Source organism: Podarcis cretensis (genome assembly GCF_951804945.1).
Source record: "Podarcis cretensis genome assembly, chromosome: 4".
NCBI lineage: Eukaryota > Metazoa > Chordata > Lepidosauria > Squamata > Lacertidae > Podarcis > Podarcis cretensis.
The window spans coordinates 8,426,621-8,453,893 of record NC_137173.1 but is presented as its reverse complement, the minus strand read 5'-3'; the positions used below and the strand labels follow the sequence as shown (position 1 = coordinate 8,453,893).

The following is a 27,273-nucleotide window of genomic DNA, read 5'->3' as shown; positions in this document are numbered from 1 at the left end:
TCCATGTGCTTGCACACTTCTTCAAATACCTCAGATACGTGTCTAAAAAAGTGTGCATGCACAACAAAAGCTTAAACCTAGAACTACTCAGTTGGTCTCTAAGCTGCTACATTATAATTTTTAAATTCTTTTGGAAAGTTTTCTTTTAAAGACTTTCTTAGATCATATAACTTTTTTGAAGACTTGATTCTTTTAAGGGAGTTTTTAAGAAGAGTCTTTTAAACTATCTTCTTAAAGAATTGTTTTAATTTATTTCGACTACAGCAGACCAACACAGCTACCTGCTTGAATCAAATATTTAGTTTTGTTTTACCTAGACCCAGGAAACTGAAGACCCACTGGAGAACGGAAGCCGTCTGAAGCCTCCTTTCTAAAGGGATCGAGCGGGGAGCAAATTCGACCTTCATTGCGGCGCGTGGCTTCAAACTGGATGGGAAAGGAATTTCCACGGACGAGCGAAGGAAACGGGAAAGAGCAAAGTCTCTGCTGACGCAGAATCAAAGGAGTGGTTTGCAGGGAGCAATTAACGTGGGAGTGGATTACGCCTAACCCATGGAATGGATCAAGTGTTCCTGTGTGCATTAGGAAACTTTGATTTAAGAAAGGTAGCCAAGCCCAATGCGTCTTAGGCACAGGTCAGCAAACTTTTTCAGCAGGGGGTCAGTCCACTGTCTCTCGGAGCTTGTGGGGGGCAGGACTAAATTTTTTGGGGGGAAATGAACGCATTCCTATGCCCCACAAATAACCCAGAGATGCATTTTAAATAAAAGGACACATTCTACTCATGTAAAAACACCAGGCAGGCCCCACAAATAACCCAGAGATGCATTTTAAATAAAAGGACACATTCTACTCATGTAAAAACATGCTGATTCCCGGACTGTCCATGGGCCAGATTTAGAAGGCGATTGGGCCAGATCCGGCCCCCAGGCCTTAGTTTGCCTACCCATGCTTTTGGGCTTGCCGATCAGAAGACCAACCAACCGCCTTAGGGACTTAGCTCTGGATCTGTGTAGGGTTGACTTCTTTGCCTTGTCTTCTCTTGAAGATATCCCTTGAGGCACCAGGTATATTTAGAAGCAGAGTGGGACACGGGTGGCGCTGTGGGTTAAACCACAGAGCCTAGGGCTTGCTGATCAGAAGGTCGGCGGTTCGAATCACCGCGACGGGGTGAGCTCCCGTAAATAGGTACCACTCCGGCGGGAAGGTAAATGGCGTTTCTGTGTGTTGCTCTGGTTCGCCAGAAGCGGCTTAGTCATGCTGGCCACATGACCCGGAAGCTGTACGCCGGCTCCCTCGGCCAATAAAGCAAGATGAGCACCGGAACACCAAATTCAGCCATGACTGGACCTAATGGTCAGGGGTCCCTTTACCTTTACCTTTAAACTTCCCTAAACATGTTGCAAGAGTTGCCATGTCTTCCAGCCATTAATGAAAGGAGGGGCATAGATTTTCTTTCCAGTGGATCAATATCAGTGGTATTAGATAAGCATGTGTAGGATTATGGTGTGGTGTGATGTGTGTGTGTGTGTGTGTGTGTGTGTATTTGTACACTTTTATTTATTTTTCCGTTTGTTTTTCACTTTCTTTTGTTTGAAATGTTTTCAATTAAAAAAAATGTTATTGGAAAGATTTTGCATCTGAATCCGCTAGGTTTTGCCCTGGCGAAGTGCTCATATTTTCTCAAACGTAAAATCCACTGGGCTCTGTGGGACTTGCTTCAGAGGAGGCATAATGCAGAACAGGAGAGATGCCTCCTTCTAGGAGACATTGCTCCATCCTCCCCGCCAGTCTGTTCAGGGAGTTGTTTGTGGCCCTAACAATCGTCTGAGGCATCTGCGAGGCTTCTATTTTCCCTTAATACAGAACCAACAAGTACCAACAGGCCTTTTGTTTGTCTGTCCAACAGAAGAGCCTCTTGTACCCGCAGACGGCAGGAGGGTAAAAAAGACTCGCACAAGACACATCTCCCAGCAAACAGGGCTTTGTCCAGCTGAAACTCCATCTCTATCAAGGAACAGGAGGAGAAGGTAATGCAGTGCTGTGACCGGGGATGCTGAGGGTGTCTTCTCCCATGTGTGCAGGGTTGCCAACTTCTCAGCTGGCCCTTGCAGCTCTGCAGAATGCTGCGGCACGCTTGCTGACAGGTGTGAGGCATTGTCTGCATACAACACCTGTGCTCAGAGACCTGCACGGGTTGCCGATTTTCTACCATGCCAAGTTCAAGGTGTTACCACCAGTTTGATGTGGGTGGCGCTGTGGTCTAAACCATTGAGCCTCTCGGGCTTGCCGATCAGAAGCTTGGTGGTTCGAATCTGCACAATGGGGTGAGCTCCCATTGCTCTGTCCCAGCTCCTGCCAACCTAGCAGTTTGAAAGCATGCCAGTGCGAGTAGATAAATAGGTACCACTGCGGCGGGAAAGTAAACAGCGTTTCTGTGCATTTTGGTTTCTGTCACAGTGTCCTGTTGTGCCAGAAGTGGTTTACTCCTGCTGACCACACAACCCGGAAAGCTGTCTGTGGACAAACGCCGGCTCCCTCGGCCTGAAAGCGAGATGAGCGCCACAGTGGCTATATGCTGCCTTCAGGATCAGCCATAGCTTGCTTCTGAATACAGTGGTACCTTGGTTCTCAAACGCCTTGGTACTCAAACAACTTGGAACCCAAGCACTGCAAACCCGGAAGGAAGTGTTCCGGTTTGCAAACTCTTTTCGGAAGCCCTGGGGGTGCAGTGCAACAGGAGGAGGGGGGGCAAGAGGCAGTGTGGTGTAGTGGTTAAGAGCGGTAGTCTCGTAATCAGGGGATCCGGGTTCGCGTCTCCGCTCCTCCACATGCAGCTGCTGGGTGACCTTGGGCCAGTCATACTTCTTTGAAGTCTCTCAGCCCCACTCACCTCACAGAGTGTTTGTTGTGGGGGAGGAAGGGAAAGGAGAATGTTAGCCGCTTTGAGACTCCTTAAAGGGAGTGAAAGGCGGGATATCAAATCCAAACTCTTCTTCTTCTTCTTCTTCTTCTTCACCTCTGCTCCCTGCCTTGCACACACACACACACACACACACACACACACACACATCCATGGCAAAGCCTCGCTGCTGCAAGGGCAAGGCCACATGATATAAGGGCAGCTCTTATCTGCTTAGTAGTGCATGCAGCTCACACACTCATGTGCCGTTTAACCACCTAATGCCTTTGCCACCTTTGATGGTCAAAGGCTGGTCGCACCCGGTCTGGTGCTAAGTCCCTGCTGCCGGGCTTCCTGATAAGATTACGCCTTATCACAAAGTCTGAAGGTTTGCCGATCCATTGGGTGCCATTCCGCAATGTTCCCTTGGCAGCACGCCCATCACGGGGGCAGGAGAGGTCGTCCCCCCCCAGCCGGAGGACCGCATCCCTTTGTAGGGAGCATTGTGGGGGCCACATGCAAGTGGCAGCCAGGGCCAGAAGCAAAATTGGGAGCATCCCCTTCATTCAATAATGAAGAGGCATTGCCCCAGTTCAAGGGCACATTCCAGCTAGGCAAAAACACCCAAGGAGGGTTCAGAGCGGCTAACAGTAAAATACACAACATTTTAAAATCATTTCATTATAAAATCAGCTCAAATCAGATTAATGGCAACCATTGGGCTAGAGCTCTGTGAGGATTGCCAAAGGAGGGGGGTCAGACTGTGCCTTGGCCAAAGGCCTGGTGGAATAGCTCCGTCTTGCAGGCCCTGCAGAAAGATGTCAAGTCCCGCAGGGCCCTAGTCTCTTGTGACAGAGCGTTCCACCAGATTGGGGCCACGGCCGAAAAAGCCCTGGCTCTGGTTGAGGCCAGCCTAACCTCCCTGTGGCCCGGGATCTCCAAGATGTTTTTATTTGAAGACCGTAAGGTCCTCCGTGGGACATACCAGGAGAGGCGGTCCCGTAGGTACGAGGGTCCTAGGCCGTATAGGGCTTTAAAGGTTAAAACCAGCACCTTGAACCTGATCCTGTACTCCACGGGGAGCCAGTGCAGCTGGTATAGCACCGGGTGAATGTGATCCCATGGTGAGGATCCCGTAAGGAGTCTCGCTGCGGCATTCTGCACCCACTGGAGTTTCTGGGTCAGTCTCAAGGGCAGCCCCACGTAGAACGAGTTACAATAATCCAGTCTGGAGGTGACCGTCGCGTGGATTACAGTGGCTAGGTCAGGGCGAGAGAGGTAAGGAGCCAACTGCTTAGCTTGGCGGAGATGAAAAAATGCCGCCTTTGTTATAGCTGCAATCTGCACCTCCATAGAGAGGGAGGTATCGAAGATTACACCCAAACTCTTAACGGACAGTGCTGGCACTAATTGCACCCCCGCAAGAGATGGGAGTTGCCCCCCCAATCCCATATCATCCGTACTCAGTCAAAGGACCTCTGTCTTTGAAGGATTTCACTTCAGCCGGCTCCCGCGTAACCATTCCAAACATCTGATCAGTGTGTCTGGGGCCAAGTCAGGATGGCCATCCATCAACGGATAGAGTTGGGTCAGGTGGTACCAGGTGCAGAAAATTTCTTGTCAACCCCCCCCCCACAAAGTTGTTGAGCTTTCCTGCCGGCTATCGCGTGCCTTGCACCTAGGAGTCTGCCTGCCACCCTACAGCTGAGGGGCAGTCGGCGGACGGACCATTTTGTCAGTGGGAAGCCAGCGCATGCAAAACCAGCAGCATCTCTCACAGACCTTGAGTGCCGCACAGCAATTTGTCACACACCCCCCCTTGGAGGTGACACCCAGGGCAGACCGCCCCCCCCGCCCCCACCTTGCTCCGCCACTGCTGACATAGCACACATGGGCTCTAGGAATTCAGCACACATTTTGTCTCTCGGGATCTGAGTAAGGGGCTGAGATTTTAAGAATGGCAATTTTCTCTGTTTGAGTGTCTCCGAGTGATAACGCACAGGCAGGTTCAGCTAGGGACTTGAGTCAGAAAACAGAGTCTCTCTCTCTCCCTGGTAAATTGGGAGAGCCGGAACATATGGCATGCGTGTGTCCTTTAATCTGAAAAGCAGCGAAAGTTGTGCTGCCTGTGGCTGGTGGAAGTTGCAGGCTGTGTACAAACCCTGCGTTTAAAGCCCGTTCTGTACCTCTGCAAAGAATCTCAGCAACTGAATTTTGTTAAGGGGGCTGGGGATCGCAGTTAAATGACAGTTCTCAGGATTCTTTGGGGGGCCGTATGATTTATACGTGTGTGGTTTTTAAAGCTTTGATTAAAGTGGTCAATCAAACAATACAAATCAATTCAATAAAAATAATAGCAGCAGAGCTGCCTATTTGGAAAAGACTCAATATTGGGTAGCTTAAGACTATGAGACCTTCCAGTATAGGGCGGTATAGAAATTAAATATAATAATAATAATAATAATAATAATATAATAATAATAATAATAATAGGAAAGCATTGCATTGTGAAAAAGGGAATCCTTGGTGTCTGTATTCATTGTACATAAGATAAAATCCCTTGCCAACAAAGGTCCGTATAGTTAAAGCTATGGTTTTCCCAGTAGTGATGTATGGAAGTGAGAGCTGGACCATAAAGAAGACAGATCGCCGAAGAATGGATGCTTTTGAATTCTGGTGCTGGAGGAGATTTTTGAGAGTCCCATGGACTGCAAGAAGATAAAACCCCTCCATTCTGAAGAAAATCAGCCCTGTGTGCTCACTGGAAGGACAGATCGTGAAGCTGAGGCTCCAAGACTTTGGCCACCTCATGGGAAGAGAAGACTCCCTGACCCTGAAGTTGGGAAAGATGGAGGGCACATGGAGAAGGGGACGACAGAGGACGAGATGGTTGGACAGTGTTCTCAAAGCTACCAGCATGAGTTTGACCAAACTGCAGCAGGCAGTGGAAGACAGGAGTGCCTGGCGTGCTCTGGACTGAAGAGTTGGACCTGACTAAACGACTCAACAACAACAACAACAACAACAACAACAACAATAAAATCCCACCAAACAGCACAGAATTTTTCAGGGGCCTCTGAGCCTTTGGCAACACATAATTTATGTGTTTTTGTCAGCTACATGTCGACTCCACGTATTTTTATACCAAAGCAAAACTCTCAAGTCTTGTCAGGTTTTCTGTTTGGGGGCAGTTGAGGTTGTGGCAGCCACCAGCATCGGTATCAAGAGCTCCTGAGACCTGAAACCTTTGCCTTGACCATCCCATAGATTTAGCAGGCAAATTTGTAGTGTCGCTGGAGTATTGTGGTCATTTCCTGACCAAACCATTTTCCAGAATTTGCATTTATTTATTATTAAAACACATGCATTCAAAAGTTACAACACAGCTTTGCTCACTGCCATAATATTGCAGAATGATCACTCCTATCCTCAATTACTGTCATGTTGGAACCCAACTAACAATCTGATTTACTAGAAAGCCATTTCCTCCTGGGAGGAGAGGGGGTTGCGGGCTAAACCCTCCACCCACACACGCGGGGGCGGGATCTTGCCCCCGCGTGGACAGGGAATCCCCGGGCGTGCCTTCCACCCCGTCCGCCAATCGGCGGGCTGGGGAGGCGGGGCCCAGCCCATTTAAGGCCAGGCACGCCCGGGGACTGCCCTCTTTTCCCTTTCCCAGCCGAGCGGTTTTCCCATCCCACCCACCCTTTAGGATTAGCTCGCTTTGACCTTGCTATGGACTTCGGTTGGTCGCCGCAAGGGGCCTGGTAGGAATTTGTCCAAGTTGGCACACTTCAAGCCTTTTGGTTTTTTCGCCTACCTCGTAGCAAACGTCACAACTTCCACGGTATTGGCGGTTAGGCATTGGCAGGGGTTAATTGTTATGCAAATGAATGGGGGGAAGGAAGCGCCATCACCTTCCCCAATGGAAAGGGTAGTTCGGTAGAGGACTCCGGGGGGCGTTGCCTTGTCCGAAACCTAGGGAGGTAAGGGCCCCCGGCACTCCCCTGAGCGGTGACACCCGTGGGATCCTAGTTGGCGTACTTCAACAGGACTCCCACGGCTTGTGGACAACCCTTCCCGGTCTCCATGCCGGGTAGACGATAGGAGCCAATGCCTAAGGCCAATATCTTTCAATTCTGTAATCAATAAAGTTGTGGCCTTTTTATGCCCATTAACCTTAAATAATGTGTCCAGTGTCTTCATTTCTCATGGGGGGAGGGGACTTGCCACGCAAGGAAACTTCTAATATGACAATAGAGGCTGGGGTTAATAAAATCTGGAGCGTTGCTCTATCAGAACACCTCACATACCATTCTTCTTCTTCTTCTTCGGCGGCGAATACTCGTAGCTGAGTAAGATTGTCTTCCATAAACACGGTTTTAACAGTGAGTCCGTAAGTGACTGTGGAGGCCAAATCTGGATCCACACATCCTTCCACAGTGGGGACATAGGTTTCCGGGCAGGAGTTGATCACAGTGAGGGTTTGCCAAGCATGCCTTCCTCTTAGCACATTTCTCCCTTTTGTCCTGAGTTCGAGTGTCTTCAAAGCCCATGACTTCTTTGGTAAAGGCTGTTCTCCAACTGGAGTGCTCACAGGCCAGTGTTTCCCAGTTGTCAGGGTTTATACTACATTTTTAAAGATTTGCCTTGAGACAGTCTTTAAATCTCTTTCGTTGACCACCAGCATTATGAGAAATTAGGAACCGCATAGAGGTAGAAGGAAGTCATCAAATAAATGAGGGAATGAAACCGAAGATTAGGTACAGATAAGAAAGTGAGAGTTGCGGGTAGAAAAAGATACGGTCAAGATAAAAGGCTGTCTTACTGGAATTATGTGTTTAGAATATCATCAATGATGGTTTGTATTTCTTAGGTAGCTGTGTTTTTGACAATATTTTTCGTTTTTTATTTTTGTTTATTTTTTCTTTTCTTTTTTCTTTTTGTGTAGATCTTCTTTTATATAATAGAATAGCAAGTTTCATTCTGTGCAACATTTAATAAAGTTTAATAACAACTTTTTTAAAAAAAAATAAAATCATAAATAAATAAATAAACCCAGTCAACCACTCAACTCATATTCCCCTTAACACAGACAGCACAAAGAGCGTGGGTGCTTTAAATCTTTGGCGGATGATGGTAAAAGATCTGGTGATCTGCCTTCCTTCTCCACTAGACTAACAAGGGCTTAAAACAGAAAGGAAACAGCTACTCTTTCTTTCTAATGACTGCTGTGTCTCAGCAGGGGAGAAGGGGCCTAGCTGAGAGAAACTGATGATGTCTTCTCAGAATAAGGTGTCTCCCAGCTGTCAGTATTTTGCAAAAGCGAGTCAGCTGCATAGCTCCGCTTTTGGTTTGCTTGCTTAAAATGGGTTAAAGGACTCAAATGTCCTAGTAAGGCAAATTCCATTAAAAAATAAAATATGGGACTTCTTCTGGTTTGGAAAGCGATGAGGAAAGGCATCAGACAGTGTAGGATGAACGAATGATTATCATACTTTTCTGTTATAAGACTATCCCCCCCCCCCTTTAAAAATCATCCTAAAACGTGGAGGTTGTCTTATAAATGGGGAGGGCAAATGGTGGACGTTTGATCAGTTGCTGCCACGGCTGTCAGCGGCTATTGTGCGTGTTGAACACAGTGAAATTTTGAGACTTTGTAATCTGAAAATAAATATCAGGTATGTACCGTATTTTTCGCCCTATAGGGAGTTCCCGCAGGGCTGTCTAGGCTGCGGATAGCAGCCTGCCACCCGGCGTGAGGGGCACCCTGAAGCAGAGCGCCCCTTGTGCCGGGCAGACATCCACAGTGTGGGGAGCCCTGCAGGAGTTCCCCACAGGGCTCCCCTCGCTGCGGATAGCAGCCTGCCGCCCGGTGGGCAAGGCGCGCTGAAGCAGAGCGCCCGACGCGCCGGGCAGACATCGGCCAGCCCCACAAGCTCGGGGGACAGCAGGGAGGCGCAGTGCCACCATCCCGCTGTTCCTCGACCTGGTTCGGTTTCCCGACTTGGTTTTGGGGGGGAAATACAGGAAAAAATTTTTTCCTGTATTTCCCCCCAAAAAAACTAGGTGCGTCCTATGGGACGGAGCATCCTATGGGACGAAAAATACGGTACTTTTATAGCCCAAGAAAATCTTTAAGAAAAAGAAAAGAAAAAAATGTTTTTTTTTAAAAAAAAACCCCAATGTTAATCACCACCCACAAACCTTAAACATTTAATACACACATGCAATTTCAACCCATTGGTTGTTTCTTCTGTATCTTTTCATATTCTGCAATTTGGGGAAGGATCATAGCTCAGGGGTGGGGTGTTTGCCTTGCAAGCAAAAGTTCCCATGATCAGACTCAGTATAGGGCAGCCTCCTATGTCCTTAATATCATTCTTAAGATGCCATTATAAATGTGGCTGCTCTTAATGGCGAAGCTGCTGCCTATTTCAGCCATCAGTTAGGAGCGACTGGCTCATAACTCCTGGTGGCCTTTTGCATTTCCCCCAGACAGATCTCTCCAATTTCTGGTTGGTTCTCCATTTCCTATGAGTGGGTGTAAGACTTGGGATTCGAGGGAGCACGTACTACTCTAGGTCAATTCTGTGTCCAGGGCAGCTGTTTATCAGCTCCATCTGCTACACAGGCTGAGACCCTTCCTGCCCGCGGACTGTCTCGCCAGAGTGGTGCATGCTCTGGTTATCTCCCGCTTGGACTACTGCAATGCGCTCTACGTGGGGCTACCTTTGAAGGTGACCCAGAAACTACAACTAATCCAGAATGTGGCAGCTAGACTGGCGACTGGGAGCGGCCACCGAGACCACATAACACTGGTCTTAAAAGACCTACATTGGCTCCCAGTACGTTTCCGAGCACAATTCAAAGTGTTGGTGTTGACCTTTAAAGCCCTAAACGGCCCAGTAGAGCTGAAGGAGCGTCTCCACCCCCATCGTTCTGCCCAGACACTGAGGTCCAGCACCGAGGGCCTTCTGGCAGTTCCCTCACTGCGAGAAGCCAAGTTACAGGAAACCAGGCAGAGGACCTTCTCGGTAGTGGCGCCCACCCTGTGGAACACCCTCCCACCAGATGTCAAAGAGAACAACAACCACCAGACTTTTAGAAGACATCTGAAGGCAGCCCTGTTTAGGGAAGCTTTTAATGTTTGATGGATTACTGTATTTTAATATTTTAATATAGGCGGCTACCTAGAGTGGCTAGGGAAGCCCAGCCAGATGTGTGGGGTATAAATAAATTATTATTATTATTATTATTATTATTATTATTATTATGTCAGCAATAAGTAGTTAAGGCAGTGCTGGATCCTTGATATCTTTCCTTCCTTCCCCTGTTGTGGGAAAAGCCTGCAAAGGTTTTAAATCCCACGTCCAGGAATAGAATTCCACCCTCCCTCCACAAACACACAGCTCTAGAGACTTTGGGATTCTATTTATTTTAAATGCCCCCTGGCACTCCCATAGCCTATGATCCGCCTTTCAGATTTCTAAATGGGCACGCCATGGTAGATTAAAGAGGGGGATTAATTCATTATTCGCCGCTCCTTCGCTCCCTCTGAACTTTCCCTCGCTCTTTCATTTGAGATCTTTTTAAAGGGTGGGTTGCCTGGGGATCTGTCCAAAGATTTTTAGTACTGAAAATTCCTGTCTGGGAAAGAGAATGGCAGGGATTCTGGAGTGCTGTCCAGCACCTTTGCAAGAGAGAGAGAGAGAGAGAGAGAGAGAGAGATATGCTTGTGTGTTTGTGTGTTTTCAGTTGCCTCTGAAAATGAGAAACCGTGTGCTTCCAAGAGACATTTTGGCAAGTGCATGTGAAGTCTGAGAGTGCAGAAATGGGGCTGGGGAACATAATAAGAACCCTCCTGGCAAGAACCCTCCTGGCCCAAAGATGGAAATCACAAGACATACCAACCATCCAGGAGTGGCAGGTGAAGTTGATAGAATACACAGAACTTGCCAAATTGTCAGGGAGGATCCGGGATACCAAAATAATTGGAGTAAATTTATTGAATATTTAAAGAAGAATTGTAAAGAGGTTAAGACACTAGCATGATTGACATAATACCTCCAATGTATAACAGTATTATTGTGAGAATGATGTGCGTGATAGAAAGGGGTTAAATATACCAATTGTAGGGAGGGAGGGGAGTCGCGACTCGGCAGAGTCAAAGGGAATGTAAGGTATTATTATGGTTTGTTGGAAAAGAATATGTAAGGAAAACAATAAAAATTCATTTTTTTAAAAAAAAGAGTGCAGAAATGGGAACAAACACTGGATGGAAAGTGTAATGCTGGTGGTCAACAAAAGAAGTTTCAAGACTCTCTCAAGGCAAATCTATAAAAAAAGTAGTATAAACACCGACAACTGGGAAACACTGGCCTGCGAGCGCTCCAGTTGGAGAACAGCCTTTACCAAAGGTGTCATGGGCTTTGAAGACACTCGAACTCAGGACGCAAGGGAGAAACATGCTAAGAGGAAGGCATGCTTGGCAAATCCACACCGTGATCAACTTCTGCCCAGAAACCAATGTCCCCACTGTGGAAGGATGTGTGGATCCAGAATTGGCCTCCACTATCACTTACGGACTCACTGTTAAACCTGTGTTTATGGAAGACAGTCTTACTCGGCTACAATTGATCGCCAAAAAGAGAGAAAGAGAAAAGATTCTGAATGTAGTCTGCAGGTTCAATCCCCAGCAGGCCCCTCCAATAATAATAATGGTAATAATAATAATAGTAATAGCAATAATTTTATTATTTATACCCCGCCCATCTGACTGGGTTGCCTGATCTGGGCAGCTTCCAATACATATAAAAACATAATCAAACATGGAAAACCTCCTGATACAATGCTGCTTTCAGATATCCAAGTAAGGTTTGGAGAGACCCTGTCTGAAATCTTGGAGACCCAACTGCCAATCAGTGCAGACAACACTGAGCTACATGGAACCAATGGTCTGATTCGTTATAAGGCTGCTTCCTGTGTTCCTGGAGTCAGGGGGCGGGGCTTTCTTAACAAGTGGATGGCTTGTTCAATGTGCAAGAAATGGGAGTCAGCATGTGTGCACATTCAGCTTGCGCATGACCTCAGCCGGAATTTGGCCTACAAGCCCCAGTTTTGGGTGACTTACCAAGCAAGGAGATGATACCAGATAAATTGATACCAGTCCTGTTTAGGGAAGTTTTTAATGTTTGGTGTTTTATCGTGTTTTTAATATTCTGTTGGGAGGCACCCAGAGTGGCTGGGGAAACCCAGCCAGATGAGTGAGATATAAATAATAACTTTCATTATTATTATTATTATTATTATTATTATTAATAATAATAATAATAATAATAATTTTTATTTGTATCCCGTCCTCCCCGGCCAAGGCCGGGCTCAGAGCAGCTAACATCATCTTATTATTATTATTATTATTATTATTATTATTATTATTATCTGGTTGCTCTGGTTGATTTATGGAGTGTATATGAGATGCCCACACTGTGTGCGTAAGAGAGAGTTTGGGGACAGTGACCATCTTAGAAACAAAAAATATGGTTCCGGAACTGGAATATTAATAGATAACGTGTAAGACGTGCAGGGGTAAGCAAGGAAATAATAAAAGAGTCAATTGAATAATTATTAAAGTACAACACAACAAGATGGAAGAAGTTACAAAAAAATGTTGAGATCACACATGGGTGAAGGGGAGTGGAGGCTATAGAGGAAATTATAAAAATTTATAATATAATATTTCTAATTGTGTTGCATTTATATATAGCAAAGGGAAGTCTATAGCAATTAGGTATATTTTAATCTAGTCAACCATGTATGTTACAAAACGAATATGGATTTTGAATTTGATGTTTGTAATTCTTTTTCGGTTTTGGAATAGTTTTTTTTTTATTAAAAAAAGACCTTCTTAGAAGCATTGGTGCGTGGAAAAGAGACAGTAGACAAAGTGGGTGGGTTTGCTGGTGGAACTGGTCTCTGTGAAGCTCAGGGCAGATAAAGTTATTACATAGTGATGCAGAAGGTAGTGATGGCCACCAAGCTATGTGGATTTAACAGAGGATTGGACAAATCCATGGAGAATAGGACTATTGACCATTATTACTATGTTCTTTTCTCCATAGTTGAAGGCAGGCAAACCAGTTGCTGGGAACCACAGGAGGGAAGAGTCATAAAATCCTAGAATTCTATTTTATTTTTTTTTAAATTCTTTTTATTAATTTTCACATTAGATCACCAAAAAGAAAAACAAATCAACGGTTACAACAGTTGTAAAAAACCCCAACACACACACAAAAGAAAACTAAATAAATATCAATACATAACGTATAAACAATGTCGATTTCCATTACGCTTCTTTGTCTTCTCATTTATATCTTTATATCTTTAAGTATTTTAATCATTCTTCTACACACCTATTGACTTCCTAGAATTCTAAAGTTGGAAGGGACCCTGAGGGTCATCTAGTCCAACCCCCCCCCCCCAATTCTCAACCACCGTGGAACTTGAACCCACCACCCTGAGATTGAGAGTCTCATTGTGCCCGGGTCCCTCATGCCGGTTTCTCACTGAAGCATCTGCAGAGGCCACTGAGAATGAACAGAACAAGGAGGGCAAGGGGGGCCCTGATCTACCAGGAGCCTCTTTCTAGGTTCCTAACACTGAAGAGTTTTCTTGGCAGGGATACCGGAGTGGCTTGCCGGTTCCTGCTCCAGGCTCAACATCAAAAAAACGAAGATCATGGCCACTGGTCCCATCACCTCCTGGCAAACAGAAGGGGAAGAAATGGAGGCAGTGAGAGATTTTACTTTCTTGGGCTCCATGATCACTGCAGATGGTGACAGCAGTCATGAAATTAAAAGACGCCTGCTTCTTGGGAGAAAAGCAATGACAAACCTAGACAGCATCTTAAAAAGCAGAGACATCACCTTGCCGACAAAGGTCCGTATAGTTAAAGCTATGGTTTTCCCAGTAGTGATGTATGGAAGTGAGAGCTGGACCATGAAGAAGGCTGATCACCAAAGAACTGATGCTTTTGAATTATGGTGCTGGAGGAGACTTTTCAGAGTCCCACTGACTGCAAGAAGATCAAACCTCTCCATTCTGAAGGAAATCAGCCCTGAGTGCTCACTGGAAGGACAGAGCCTGAAGCTGAGGCTCCAAGACTTTGGCCACCTCATGAGTAGAGAAGACTCCCTGGAAAAGACCCTGATGCTGGGAAAGACGGAGGGCACAAGGAGAAGGGGGCGACAGAGGACGAGATGGTTGGACAGTGTTCTCGAAGCTACCAGCATGAGTTTGACCAAACTGCGGGAGGCAGTGGAAGACAGGAATGCCTGGCATGCTCTGGTCCAGGGGGTCACGAAGAGTCGGACACGACTAAACAACAACAACAACGCTGAAGAACCCAAGGGCCAGCCTTGCTCAGGCCATTGTCTGGCGCAGCGCTTTGGAGACGTGGAGCGCTTTTTACGCATCTTGCCAAGCGCCTTGCTTCCTTGGGAAGAACGCACGCCTCCCACCCTTGGGGAACGACTCCCTCTTCTGTCCGGGCCGGGAAGGGTTAAGGGCTGCTTCCTCCCTCCTCCTCCTCCTCCTCCCCCACCTCCCCCTCCCTCCCCGGCGTGCAGTGCGTGCTGACGGAGGCAGGTGATCCGACCGCATCGTCTCCCTCCAGCATCCTTCTCCGCCAGGGCGCGCGACTGGGTGCGGTCCTCTCTTCTCTCTGCCGCAGCCGCAACCAGCGCGGCCGTCCTTGCGCCGCTGCCGTCGGATGGCGATGGCCGGAGCCCCGAGGCGCGCGGCTCTTTCTGAAGCCTGACTTGGTGTCTGCAAGCAGTTGAGCCGGAGAGAGAGAGAGAAAGACAGGAGACAGACAGACGGAGCGAAAGAAAAGAGGTGGGGCTGCAAGGCCGGATCTCTCCCCGCGCCATCCATCACCCACCGTCCCCTCTCTTAGCCATGAGGCTCCGAAGGACCCCCCTTTCTCCTCCTCGGGTGGGCGATGCCCTTTGAAAGCAAGCGGGTCTCCAGTCTCCCTTTTGGGGCTTGCCGGCGCCCTCTGCTTTGGATATTGGCAAATCGGATATAGGACAATTTCCTCCCCATCCCTGATCATCCTTCTCTTGGGATCTCCGGACTCTTCAACCCCCTGCCAAAGGGAGAGGTTCGAATTTGTTTGACCCTCTTTTCTGAATGACTCTAGATATTTATTATTATTAATTGCTGGGTGTTTGTTTGTCTTACTTAAGTGCGGTTCCGCCTCTGATCAAGCTTGGGTGCTTTTGCCAACCGCACTTTTATTTTTTTGTGCAAAATCACGCCTGTAACATAAGGGGAGAGAGAGAGTTGGGTCGCCACTGAGCTGGTGGCTCCCATTGTCTGTCTGTGTGTGTATCTATCTATCTATATCTGGGGAGGGGGAGGGAGGTGAGCAGGTGTTCCCCAAACGTGGAGGGAGGAGTGGAACTGGACCAGGCTGCCAAGATGGCCTGGCCTTGCATCAGCCGGGCCTGCTGCATCGCCCGCTTCTGGAACCAGCTGGACAAAGCCGACATCGCCGTGCCTTTGGTCTTCACCAAATACTCGGAAGCCACCGAGATCCCGGGGACCCATGTTGTGGTGCAGCAGCAGCAACAGCAGCAGCAGCACCACCTGCCACGCCCATCCTCGGCCATCGAGACCCAGCCCTCTGCCCTTGGCGGGGGTGACCTGGATGCGGTTGCCAGGGCGACCTCTGCAGCTGTGGACCACGCGGCCCCGGGAGGCCATCACAAGCCTGGGCAGCAGCCGAAAGACCCGTCGGCCGACTCGGTGATGCGCCAGGACTACAAGGCTTGGAAGGTGCAGAGACCCGAGCCCAGCTGCAAGCCGAAGAGCGAGTACCAGCCATCGGACACGCCCTTCGAGAAGGAAAGCCAGTACCAGAAGGATTTCCGCGCCTGGCCCATCCCCAAGAGAGGTGACCATCCCTGGATCCCCAAACCTATGCCCATTCCTGCTGTGGATCTGGACAAAGGCTCCAAGGAGAGGCCCGGGAGCCTGGAGAGGAGGAGGAAGACCCACGTGGCTCCAGAGAAGGAGGAGAGAGGGAAGGAAGAGGAGGCCAACCCCACCAGGCCTGAAGAAGGGAGGGTCAAGAAGACCAAGAAGAAGGTCCTTGTATCTGAGGGCGACCCGATACAGCAGCAACAGCAGGTGGCGGCCGGGTACTCCACGTCGCTCGACACCAGCAAAGGAAGGGCGGCCGTGGATGCGCTCAACCGGCAGATCAAGGAGGAGGTCACAGCCCGGGTGAGCACCTCCTCCTACAGGTAAGAAGCCCAGCAGGTTGACCCGTACCTGGTAGGACTTCCTACTTGGTCCATTCCCGTGGTCGGAGGTGGGCCTGACCGCCAGGCGGAGGGAGGGGGCTGGCCGAATGTGTGGGAGATGCTTTGTCGCTGGGAATAATAATAATAATTTATTTGTACCCCACCCATCTGGCTGGGTTTCCCCAGCCACCCTGGGCGGCTTCCAACAAGGATTAAAAATACAGTGGTACCTCGGGTTACATACGCTTCAGGTTACAGACTCCGCTAACCCAGAAATAGTGCTTCAGGTTAAGAACTTTGCTTCAGGATGAGAACAGAAATCGTGCTCTGGCGGCGCGGCGGCAGCAGGAGGCCCCATTAGCTAAAGTGGTGCTTCAGGTTAAGAACAGTTTCAGGTTAAGAACGGACCTCCAGAACGAATTAAGTACTTAACCCAAGGTACCACTGTACATCAAAATGTCACACATTAAAAGCTTCCCTAAAGAGGGCTGCCTTCAGATGTCTTCTAAAAGTCCGGTAGTTATTTTTCTCTTTGACATCTGATGGGAGGGCGTTCCACAGGGCGGGTGCCACTACCGAGAAGGCCCTCTGCCTGGTTCCCTGCAGCTTTGCTTCTCACGGTAAGGGAACCGCCAGAAGGCCCTCGGTGCTGGACCTCAGCGTCCGGGCAGAACGATGGGGGTGGAGACGCTCCTTCAGGTATACTGGGCACAAACCACAAGGCGGTTCTCCTCCATAAACCACGTTGACATGAGGAACATCAGAATCTGCCTTATATACTACTGCTCCATCTAGCTCCCTATTGCCTACACTGACCGGCATCAGTTCTGCAGGGTTTCAGGCAAGGGAGAATCTCCCAACCCTACCTGGAGGCTGAAGAGAAGCTGGGCCTTCTGCAAGCAAAGCAGATGTTCTGCACCCCAGCTGCTGCCATCACCAAAGGAGGTCGTTGGTAGGACCTGTGCTGTGCATGCAGAATCTCCCAGGATCCATCCCTGACATTTCCCATTGAGAAGATGCTTGACTACGGGGCTAGGAATGTTCTCCTGGGTACCCGAAGAGCCTCTGCCATTCAGAGTAGACAATATGGAGGCAGGTGGGTCAGTGGTTGGCATATACATGTTTGTATGAATGGTTCTCTCCTTTTACAGTTTGCATTCAGATTAGTGAAAACCACGCAGGAGAAGTCCCTAGGGGATTGTTTCCCAGATCAATAACTCCGGGGGCACATTATATACAGTGGTACCTTGGGTTAAGTACTTAATTCGTTCCGGAGGTCCATTCTTAACCTGAAACTGTTCTTAACCTGAAGCACCACTTTAGCTAATGGAGCCTCCTGCTGCCGCCACACCGCTGGAGCCTGATTTCTGTTCTCATCCTGAAGCAAAGTTCTTATCCTGAAGCACTATTTCTGGATTAGCGGAGTCTGTAACCTGAAGCATATGTAACCTGAAGCGTATGTAACCCAAGGTACCACTGTATATATTTTGCCCTGGGAGTCAAAATATTTTGTGCCAATGTTGCATGCTGCGGGAGATAAACTTATTTCCTTTTTTCTTCCTCTAACTTCAAATGCAACAGATTTCATGGTTTTAGAAATAACAAGTGTCGACTCTAGTTGTGCCTCCAGAGCTGACAATGAAATTCTGTAAGAGGCTCTGAAATTTTGCCATCCTTGAATTCTCACATTGACGGTACAAAATTTCACACCCGGAACTGAATTTTTGCACCCAGAACTTTGACATTTACTAAGAGAATTCTGTTGGGTGTTCCTAATTCTGCCATCTATAAATCTCCCTCCCCCCCAAAAAAAAATTATATGAGGGTACATATATGAACTTGCAGAATTTTATATATATTTATATTTCTGTGCCTTTTAAAACTTCTGATTGCTGTCATCCATTCAGTTCCTTTCACAGGATTCATATATATTTTAAATCATCATAACCTCTAAGTAGTTTACATGAAACAGAAAACATACTTTAAAATGACTGATAAGCTCAGATGTTAAAAACAAAATGAAACCAGCAGATTTTTTTAAAAAATAAAAATATAAGCTAAAATTACACATGAAAATACATGTTGAACTGACATGTCTGGGTAGGCATGCTTCAACAACAAAAACGGTATTAGCAGGTCCTGAAAGGCACACTGGCCTAATATCACTGGGCAGGGAGTTCCAAAGCATATGCCGTAATACAGAAGGCTTGATTCCTTGCAAGGCCAGAAAGAAGATTATGTAGCCTTTGTGAAACTACATGTGGTTGGAGAGAGAAAGGGCTGGCAGGCGCAGAAGAACTGAGGCTTTAGGGTTATATCTTTAGCCAAGGGTAGCAGGGTAGCTCTCTGAATCTTGATCTATTACAGTTCCCATCATTCCTGACCATAGGCCAAGGCTGATGGGAGTTGTAGTCCAGCCTCTTCTGGAGGCTGCCCCTGTTTTAAGACACTTGTCTAAGACGGTCGCCCCACCATATGCTTACCTGGGAGGAACTTGCCTTGAACCAAAGGGCGGTTCCTTGGGAGGAGACCTGCATAGCGTTGCAAATCAGCAGTCAACAGCTGGCTGTTTTCGGTTATGACCATAGCTGTCAACCTTCCCTTTTTTTGCGGGAAATCCCCTTATTCCAGCGCTGTTTCCCGCTGCTTCCTGCTGCTATCCCTGATTGTTAGATATCCCGTAGACTGTCCCCGGGACAGGGGAGGCTGCTGGTCCGTTATTTTCGAGGCTGCTGGTCCCTTATTTTCAAATCTGAAAGTTGACAGCTATGGTTGTGACCCAGCCGTGCCTTAATCTTTGAATGCTAGTGGAATAGTAAGTCTCGGGCGTGGCATTCTCAGTTCCTGGGGGCTGAGCAGGGAATGAATGGGGTGCAAACAGCAGGTCGAGGGAACTTACCGTATTTTTCGCTCTATAAGACGCACCAGACCACAAGACGCACCTAGTTTTTGGAGGAAGAAAACAAGAAAAAAATATTCTGAATCTCAGAAGCCAGAACAGCAAGAGGGATCGCTGCGCAGCGAAAGCAGCAATCCCTCTTGCTGTTCTGGCTTCTGGGATAGCTGCGCAGCGTGCATTCGCTCCATAAGACGCACACACATTTCCCCTTACTTTTTAGGAGGGAAAAAGTGAGTATTATAGAGCAAAAAATATGGTATTTCTTGTGTACGATGCTGTTATACAGGCAGCTTCCCATTTAAAGAGGAGTTATATTCCAAGGCATCGTGCATTTAAATGAAATAATAATAATAATAATAATAATAATAATAATAATAATAATAATTTATTTATATCCCGCCCTCCCCAGCCGAAGCCGGGCTCAGGGCGGCTAACAACAATAAAACAGTACAAAAGTACAGCACAACACAACACTCTAAAATCATTCATTATAAAATTAATTAAATTCAAGCCACTGGCCACCATTGGGCCAGAGCTCCGTGAAGATTGCCAAAGGAGGGAGTCAGGCTGTGCCTTGGCCAAAGGCCTGGTGGAACAGCTCTGACTTGCAGGCCCTGCAGAAAGATGTCAAGTCCTGCAGGGCCCTTGTCTCTTGTGACAGAGTGTTCCACCAGGTCGGAGCCACAGCCGAAAAAGCCCTGGCTCTAGTTGAGGCCAGCCTAACTTCTCTGTGGCCTGGGACCTTCAAGATGTTTTTATTTGAAGACTGTAAGTTCCTCTGTGGGGCATACCAGGAGAGGCGGTCCCGTAGGTACGAGGGTCCTAGGCCGTATAGGGCTTTAAAGGTCTGTGTCTGTCCATCTATATTGATATCTAATCTCTCTATCGATCTATATGTGTTTTTTTATTAAAGGATAGCTCACAAGGGTACATACAACACCTCTGTTTTCAACAACAACAACAACAATAATGATAACAACAACAACAACAATTATTATTATTATTATTATTATTATTATTATTATTATTAATACCCCGCCCATCTGGCTAGGTTTCCCCAGCTCTGGGTGGCTTCCAGCAAAATATTAAAATACAATAATTCATCAAATATTAAAAGCTTCCCTAAACAAGGCTGCCTTCAGACATCTTCTAAAAGTCAGACAGTTGTTCGCAGTGGACACTCGGGTTGTAAATGTGATCCGTGCGGGATTTACGTTTGCAACTCGCAGCATTCACAACCCGCAGCAGCGCATCTGCGCATGCATGGGTTGTGATTCAGCACTTCTGCGCATGCGCAAAGCATGATTTAGCACTTCTGTGCATGTGTGACCGCCGAAACCCGTAAGTAACCCGTTCCAGTACTTCCGGTTTCCGGTGGTCCATAACCAAAAAAAAAGCAACCTGAAGCGGCTGTAACCCGAGGTATGACTGTATTTCCTTGACATCTGATGGGAGGGCATTCCACAGGGCGGGCGCCACCACTGAGAAGGCCCTCTGCCTGGTTCCCTGTATGCACAGAGTCCTTTCTCCAGTTACATTCTCTGTGTGTCACTGCTTTCATGGACATTGTGAGGTTGGGGGGCAGTGTTTGATACTCGGGGGTGGGGGGGACTCGGTGCCAAATGGCTCCTTAAACTAAGGTTAAAAGGTAACGGTAAAGGGACCCCTGACCATTAGGTCCAGTCATGGCCAACTCTGGGGTTTTGGCGCTCATCTCGCTTTATTGGTCGAGGGAGCCGGCGTACAGTCATGTGGCCAGCATGACTAAACCGCTTCTGGCAAACCAGAGCAGCGCATGGAAATGCCATTTACCTTCCCGCCGGAGCAGTACCTATTTATCTACTTGCATGTTGATGTGCTTTTGAACGGCTAGGTTGGTAGGAGCAGGGACCGAGCAACGGGAGCTCACCCCATCGCGGGGATTCGAACCGCCGACCTTCTGATCGGCAAGTCCTAGGCTCTGTGGATTAACCCACAGCGCCACCTGCGTCCAGTCTGGTTGCCATTTTGGAGGCAAGATGGCTCTAAAGCCTCATTTTTCAAACGATGAACTGACTGTGATCAGGACCTGATTTAGGTTTGATGAGGCTCTAAGCTACTCAAGGTAATGGGGCCCTTTATATGTCCAGCTGTCCTTTGTCAACAACAAATTGTTGCAGTTTTTGTTGTTGAACATATGCTATATGACAATTTTTGGACCTAATAGGTATCTCAAGCCATTTGCACATGTTGCCGTGCAACCAGTCCATGCAGAATATAGGCACCCTGTACATAGAAAAGAGCAAACCAGTGATATTTTAGGGAGCAGGATAGCAGGTGGGGCCCATGACTTACATCATAGGAGTCTACACAACACAAAACACTGTTGCTGTATGTAGGTTTTATTTTATTTGTTTTTTTATCTTATATTTTAGAAATATGCACCCAGTGGTTTTTTCCTTTAAATTTTTTTGGGGTCCCCAAGAGAGTGGGGCCCTAAACTATAGCTTGTTTAGCTTATATGCAAATCTGGCACTGACTGTGATTGATTCTCAGATGAACATACCCCCAAAATTTGTTCGTAATACCCCCAAAAAAGGGGTTGTAATCCAAAAATAGTCTGCAAACCGGGACACGCACTTCCGGTCTTGACGTGTTTGTAATCCAAAACGTATGCAAACCTGACTGTTTTTAAACCAAGGTACCACTGTACTATTAGAAATATATAGAGGCAGATAGTTATGAAATGATTGTGAGGTTTTGTAAGTTAACTGTTTATATTTGGACTTTTCTGCTGTACTTTATTGGAAGGAGAAAAATAAGCATTTCCTTAATAACAATTTAAACAATTTGGTTAACTAAAACAATAACATTATAGCATACGTATCCACGTTTGTTAACTGATGTGGTTAAGCAATTAAAAAAACACACACACACACCTTAGACTGAGTTTTGGCACACAGGAAAAACTTAAAACTTATGTAACTCACTCTTCTTCAAAAACAAGTATCTGTGATAATATCTTGTCATTAGAAAAATAACTGCTCCACATAATCTTACAGAAACCTCTGAAAGAGCATGACTTTGTGAATGGATTAATGGAAAAATTTAAACATTGCATATAAAGCCTCATGCTACGTAATTAAAAACAAATCCACATTTCCTGGTGAATAGCCTTTGGACTATAATGTAACTTAAATAGAAAACTATCTTTAGAAAGATTGCAACCCCCCCCCCAAAAAAAAAAGCATTTTTAAAAAAACTGATTTAAATTTTTAAAAAAATCTAATTTAATTTTTTAAAAAACAAATCTGATTTTTATTATTGATTTTTTTAAAAAATCATTGATTTTTATCCACCCTGGCCAGTTTCCAGGCATACCTGCTGCTTGCCAAGAGGGGGAGATGCAAAGCGAGGGGTGGTCGTGGCTGTGTAGACCAGGGGTCAGCAAACTTTTTCAGCAGGGGGTCGGTCCACCGTCCCTCAGACTTCGTGGGGAGCCGGACTATATTTTGGGAAAAAAATAATGAATGAATTCCTATGCCTCACAAATAACCCAGAGATGCATTTTAAATAAAAGCACACATTCTATTCATGTAAAAACACCAGGCAGACCCCACAAATAACCCAGAGATGCATTTTAAATAAAAGGACACATTCTACTCATATAAAAAGACCAGGCAGGCCCCACAAATAACCCAGAGATGCATTTTAAATAAAAGCACACATTCTACTCATGTAAAAACACCAGGTAAGCTCCACAAATAACCCAGAGATGCATTTTAAATAAAAGGACACATTCTACTCATGTAAAAACACACTGATTCCCAGACTGTCCGTGGGCTGGATTTAGAAGGCGATTGAGCCGGATCCGGACCCCGGGCCTTAGTTTGCCTACCCATGGTGTAGATGCACTGGCAAAGCCGATCAGGTACTCCCACCACCCAAACGTAGTTGCTCCTCAGCCCTTCCTTTCACCATTTCTTGTTTCTCTCGCCCTTCTCCTGTGTGTGAGGACCGGTTATCATTTAGCAGAGGACCTCGCAAATTTTCTCCCTGCCCTCGTCGGTCAGCACAATGCCATCCCTGAAAAGCTGGGAAGGCCGTCAAGTCTGGAAAACAGGAATAGAATCGTAGGTCTTCCAGATGCAGTTATATTTAATTAAAAGGGACGCCGTGAATCATCTTCTCGTTTTCTAAAAAGGCACTCTAGAGCACTCCTCCCATTTCAATTAGCCACGACTGTGTGCAGAGAGCCTTTCGGCATCCCTGTTTCCTAAAAAGCACCCACACACCCGCCAGTGAAAACCAGGGCTGATTTTCTGCTGTGTGTGTGTGGGGGGGGGTTTGGAGAAATTTCCTTTGGTTTTTCCAAATGGTTTTGCTACATATCTTTAAGAAGTGACGGTACGGTGTGTTTGATGTGTGTATGAGAGAGAAAAAAAGATCTTGCTTCTCGTTTTCTTAAAATAATCAAGGATAACCAAAACTGTGTGACAGTGTTGGTGCAGGCAGCGCAGTGTTCAGAATGCTTTGCTGTTCTTAGTTTCAGTGAATGGAATCCACATGTAAAAATTAAGTACAGTAATTCTTGTCTGGAAAGGTGGTTGGTCGACCGTGGCTGTAGGAGCAAACATGGCAATGGCTTATTATTTCCCAGTACAGTGGTGCCTCACAAGACGAAAAGAATCCGTTCCGCGAGTCTCTTCATCTAGCGGTATTTTCGTCTTGTGAAGCAACCCTATTAGCGGCTTAGCAGATTAGCGCTATTAGCGGCTTAGCGGCTATTAGCAGCTTAGCAGCTTAGAAAAAGGGAGAAAAAAGCGAAAAAAATTGCAAGACTTGCAAGACGTTTTCGGCTTGCAAAGCAAGCCCATAGGGAAATTCGTCTTGCGAAGCGCCTCAAAAACGGAAAACCCTTTCGTCTAGCGGGTTTTCCGTCTTGCGAGGCATTCGTCTTGCGGGGCACCACGGTATTGTTAATGCATTAAACAATGCGTAGGCAAACTAAGGCCCAGGGGCCGGATCCGGCCCAATCGCCTTCTCAATCCGGCCCGCGGATGGTCCGGGAATCCACGTGTTTTTACATGAGTAGAATGTGTCCTTTTATCTAAAATGCATCTCTGGGTTATTTGTGGGGCCTGCCTGGGGTTTTTACATGAGTAGAATGTGTGCTCTTATTTATAATGCATCTCTGGGTTATTTGTGGGGCATAGGAATACATGCATTCCCCCCCCCAAAAAAAAATATAGTCCAGCCCCCCACAAGGTCTGAGGGACAGTGGACCGGTCCCCTGCTGAAAAAGTTTGCTGACCCCTGCATGATAAAACAGACAAGATCTATGGGTCAATACGCACATTAACCTCCATTTTTTAAGGCTTTGAGTTGGTGAAAGTACTGGGGGGCGCTAGGTTGAGGAATGCTGTTTTTAAGCGCATCCTAAAAACAGACAACGGAGACAAATGTTTTTGCAAATGCATGCATCACAACTACGGCCGCAATGTTTGCTTGAATGCTTAGTCAATCGGTAGAGCGTGTGACTTAATCTCAGGATTGTGGGTCCTAGGTGCCTATTGGGCAGAAAATTCCTGCACTGCAGGGGGTTGGACTAGGTGACCCACGGGGTCCCTTCTAACTCTGCAGTTCTATGATTCTAATTAGAATGATTTGATTAGATAAGATTGATTGATATTGATTGATTGATTAGATCTGGTTTGTTTGTTTGTTTGGTTAGATGAATTGATCTATTACAGTGGTGCCCCGCAAGACGAATGCCTCGCAAGACGGAAAACCCGCTAGACGAAAGGGTTTTCCGTTTTTCAAGGCGCTTCGCAAGACGAATTTCCCTATGGGCTTGCTTCGCAAGACGAAAACGTCCTGCGAGTCTTGTGAGTTTTTTCCCTCCCCCCCCTTTTTCTAAGCCACTAAGCCGCTAATAGCGCTAATCCGCTAATAGGGATGCTTCGCAAGACGAAAAAACCGCTAGACGAAGAGACTCGCGGAACGGATTACCGTATTTTTTGCTCTATAAGACCACAAGACACACCTAGTTTTTGGAGGAGAAAAACAAGAAAAAAAATATTCTGAATCTCAGAAGTCAGAACAACAAGAGGGATCACTGTGCAGTGAAAGCAGCAATCCCTCTTGCTGTTCTGGCTTCTGGGATAGCTGCGCAGCCTGCATTCGCTCCATAAGACGCACACACATTTCCCCTTACTTTTTAGGAGGGAAAAAGTGAGTCTTATAGAGCAAAAAATACGGTATTTTCATCTTGCGAGGCACCACTGTAGATGAATTAATCAACTGTCAATTGGTCAACAGGCTAATATTATTGTTATTTTTTAAAAAGTTTTTATTTATACTCTTCAAATGTATACATTTCATTAATTTTACAATCATTTGAACATTTCAAGGTTTGACTTCCTTTTGGTTTTTTTTAGCAAGCCCTGAAATTGTACAGTGAAGGCATCTGCCTGATGTCAATAGGGAATCCCACAATGTAGGTGCTGCCACACTAAAATATCAATTTCTTAAGAATGCAAAATGGGTATTATGTGGCACCTATAAATAACGATTTGCTTGGATAAGACTTACTTGGGTTTGCTCCTTTGCTTCTCAGCTATAAAGGCTGCAAACCAGCCAAGCTGCAAAACTCGCTGATCTTGAGACCTGGGAGAGATAGGTGGGAGTGGCCACCTGGCTCAGTCTAAGGCGGCTTCACGTGTGTGGAAGGGTAATGGGTGGGAAAGGCAGGTGAAAGCATTTGTGCTGTAAAATGGGCAACCTGTAAAACAATATCGTTTGCATTTAAGCGTTTATGCTTTACACAACGAAAAGGCCAGAGGGATTTCAGGTCTGATGCAATAAAACTGCTGGTGCGGATGGTGACCAAAAAAAGGGACAGTTAAACACAGTGGATAATATTTTTAAATACACACACACACACACACACACACACACACAAATCAAATCCCTGTTTAGGGAAGCTTTTAATGTCTGATGCATTACTGTATTTTAATATTTTGTTGGAAGCCTCCCAGAGTGGGGAGGCTTTAATAATATTATTATTATTAAAGACAGTCCTTGTGGTTTCAGTGGATGTTATGTCCAAGTTTGGATGCTATATCCTGTTCTCACTATGTGAATGGACCTGTTGGATGTGACCATTTAGATCAGGAACGCCCAGACTCTGTGCTGGTGTCAGATCAGGGTGCCAAGAACAGGTCAAGTAAGGACTCACATGGGGTCATTGTAGTTAACTATTTATGCACAGAAACAAGCAGCTCAGGAGGCCAGACCTTAGGAGCACAACTCTGTCCGGTAGATCTTGCCTTGATGCCACAGTTCCCTAAGTCTCCTTCTCCCCTGGATCCTTCCCAAGCAATCTGAGACTTTGCGTGTCTCTGCTCCATCCTCTTCATACCACTTCTGGTCCTAGGAGACCGGTGTCAGGAATCAAGCCTTATCAGGAGAAACTGGCAACTCTCCCAGGCACCCGGCTTGATTCCCTGTTGACCTCCCTGGCTGCATTCCCCAGCAAGATCCAGGCGAGGTCTCGATAGGCGATCCTTCTCAGCGTGAGAAGAACACACCCCTCTTTCCTGTCTCCCCCCCCCCCCCGGCAGGGGAAAGAGATAGACAGAAACGTATTTACATGCCTTTATTTCTGTCTTTGCAGCATTACAAAAACGTGACTGCTCTCTTCAAGCTCTAGCAGTCTAGTGACAAACACTTCCTGGATAGGAATAAACGGAAGAGCTCATATTACACTCTGAGCTAATTCCGGTGCTTCGCACTGTGAATAGACTGTCCCTCTGATTCCCACGGGTAGTCCCAACATTCCCATTATGTTTACTTTTCAAGCTAGCACTTTGCATCCATATCGTAACAACCGGGGGGGAGGGGGGCTGGTTGCAGCAGGAGGGGGAGACCCCAGCTTCTTCTCCACCCTGCTTCTTGGTCTCCCTCCTCTCCTCTCCTGCCTCTGATTCTGCACTGCTCTCTGCCACAGTTTCTTCCTGCTCACTAAACCCTGTTACTTCTTCAGCTTCCAACACCTTCTGCTCCCAGTCTTCTCCCTCTGACCACTCATAGTTGTCCCACCACCAATCCCCGGGCTCTGAGCCTTCTTCCCTTGGGGGTTCCCCAGCTGGTTCTTCCCATCATTCTCCAGCCAGTCCATG

The 27,273-nt window shown here is 46.7% G+C and overlaps 2 protein-coding genes across 2 annotated transcripts in view; one reads left to right on the top strand and one right to left on the bottom strand.

Moving 5' to 3' along the window:
• MOGAT2 (monoacylglycerol O-acyltransferase 2) overlaps positions 1 to 453 on the bottom strand; it is a 34,647-nt gene extending 34,194 nt beyond the window's left edge. The window contains exon 1 of the mRNA XM_079974049.1: positions 314 to 453. Coding sequence (XP_079830175.1) covers positions 314 to 407 — 94 coding nt within the window. The 5' untranslated portion in view covers positions 408 to 453. The remainder of the gene's footprint in view (positions 1 to 313) is intronic.
• Positions 454 to 14,529: 14,076 nt separating this feature from the next.
• Positions 14,530 to 27,273, top strand: part of MAP6 (microtubule associated protein 6) — a 69,370-nt gene continuing 56,626 nt past the window's right edge. Inside the window, exon 1 of the mRNA XM_079973936.1 lies at positions 14,530 to 16,212. Within this exon, the coding sequence (XP_079830062.1) occupies positions 15,386 to 16,212 (827 nt within the window). The 5' untranslated portion in view covers positions 14,530 to 15,385. The remainder of the gene's footprint in view (positions 16,213 to 27,273) is intronic.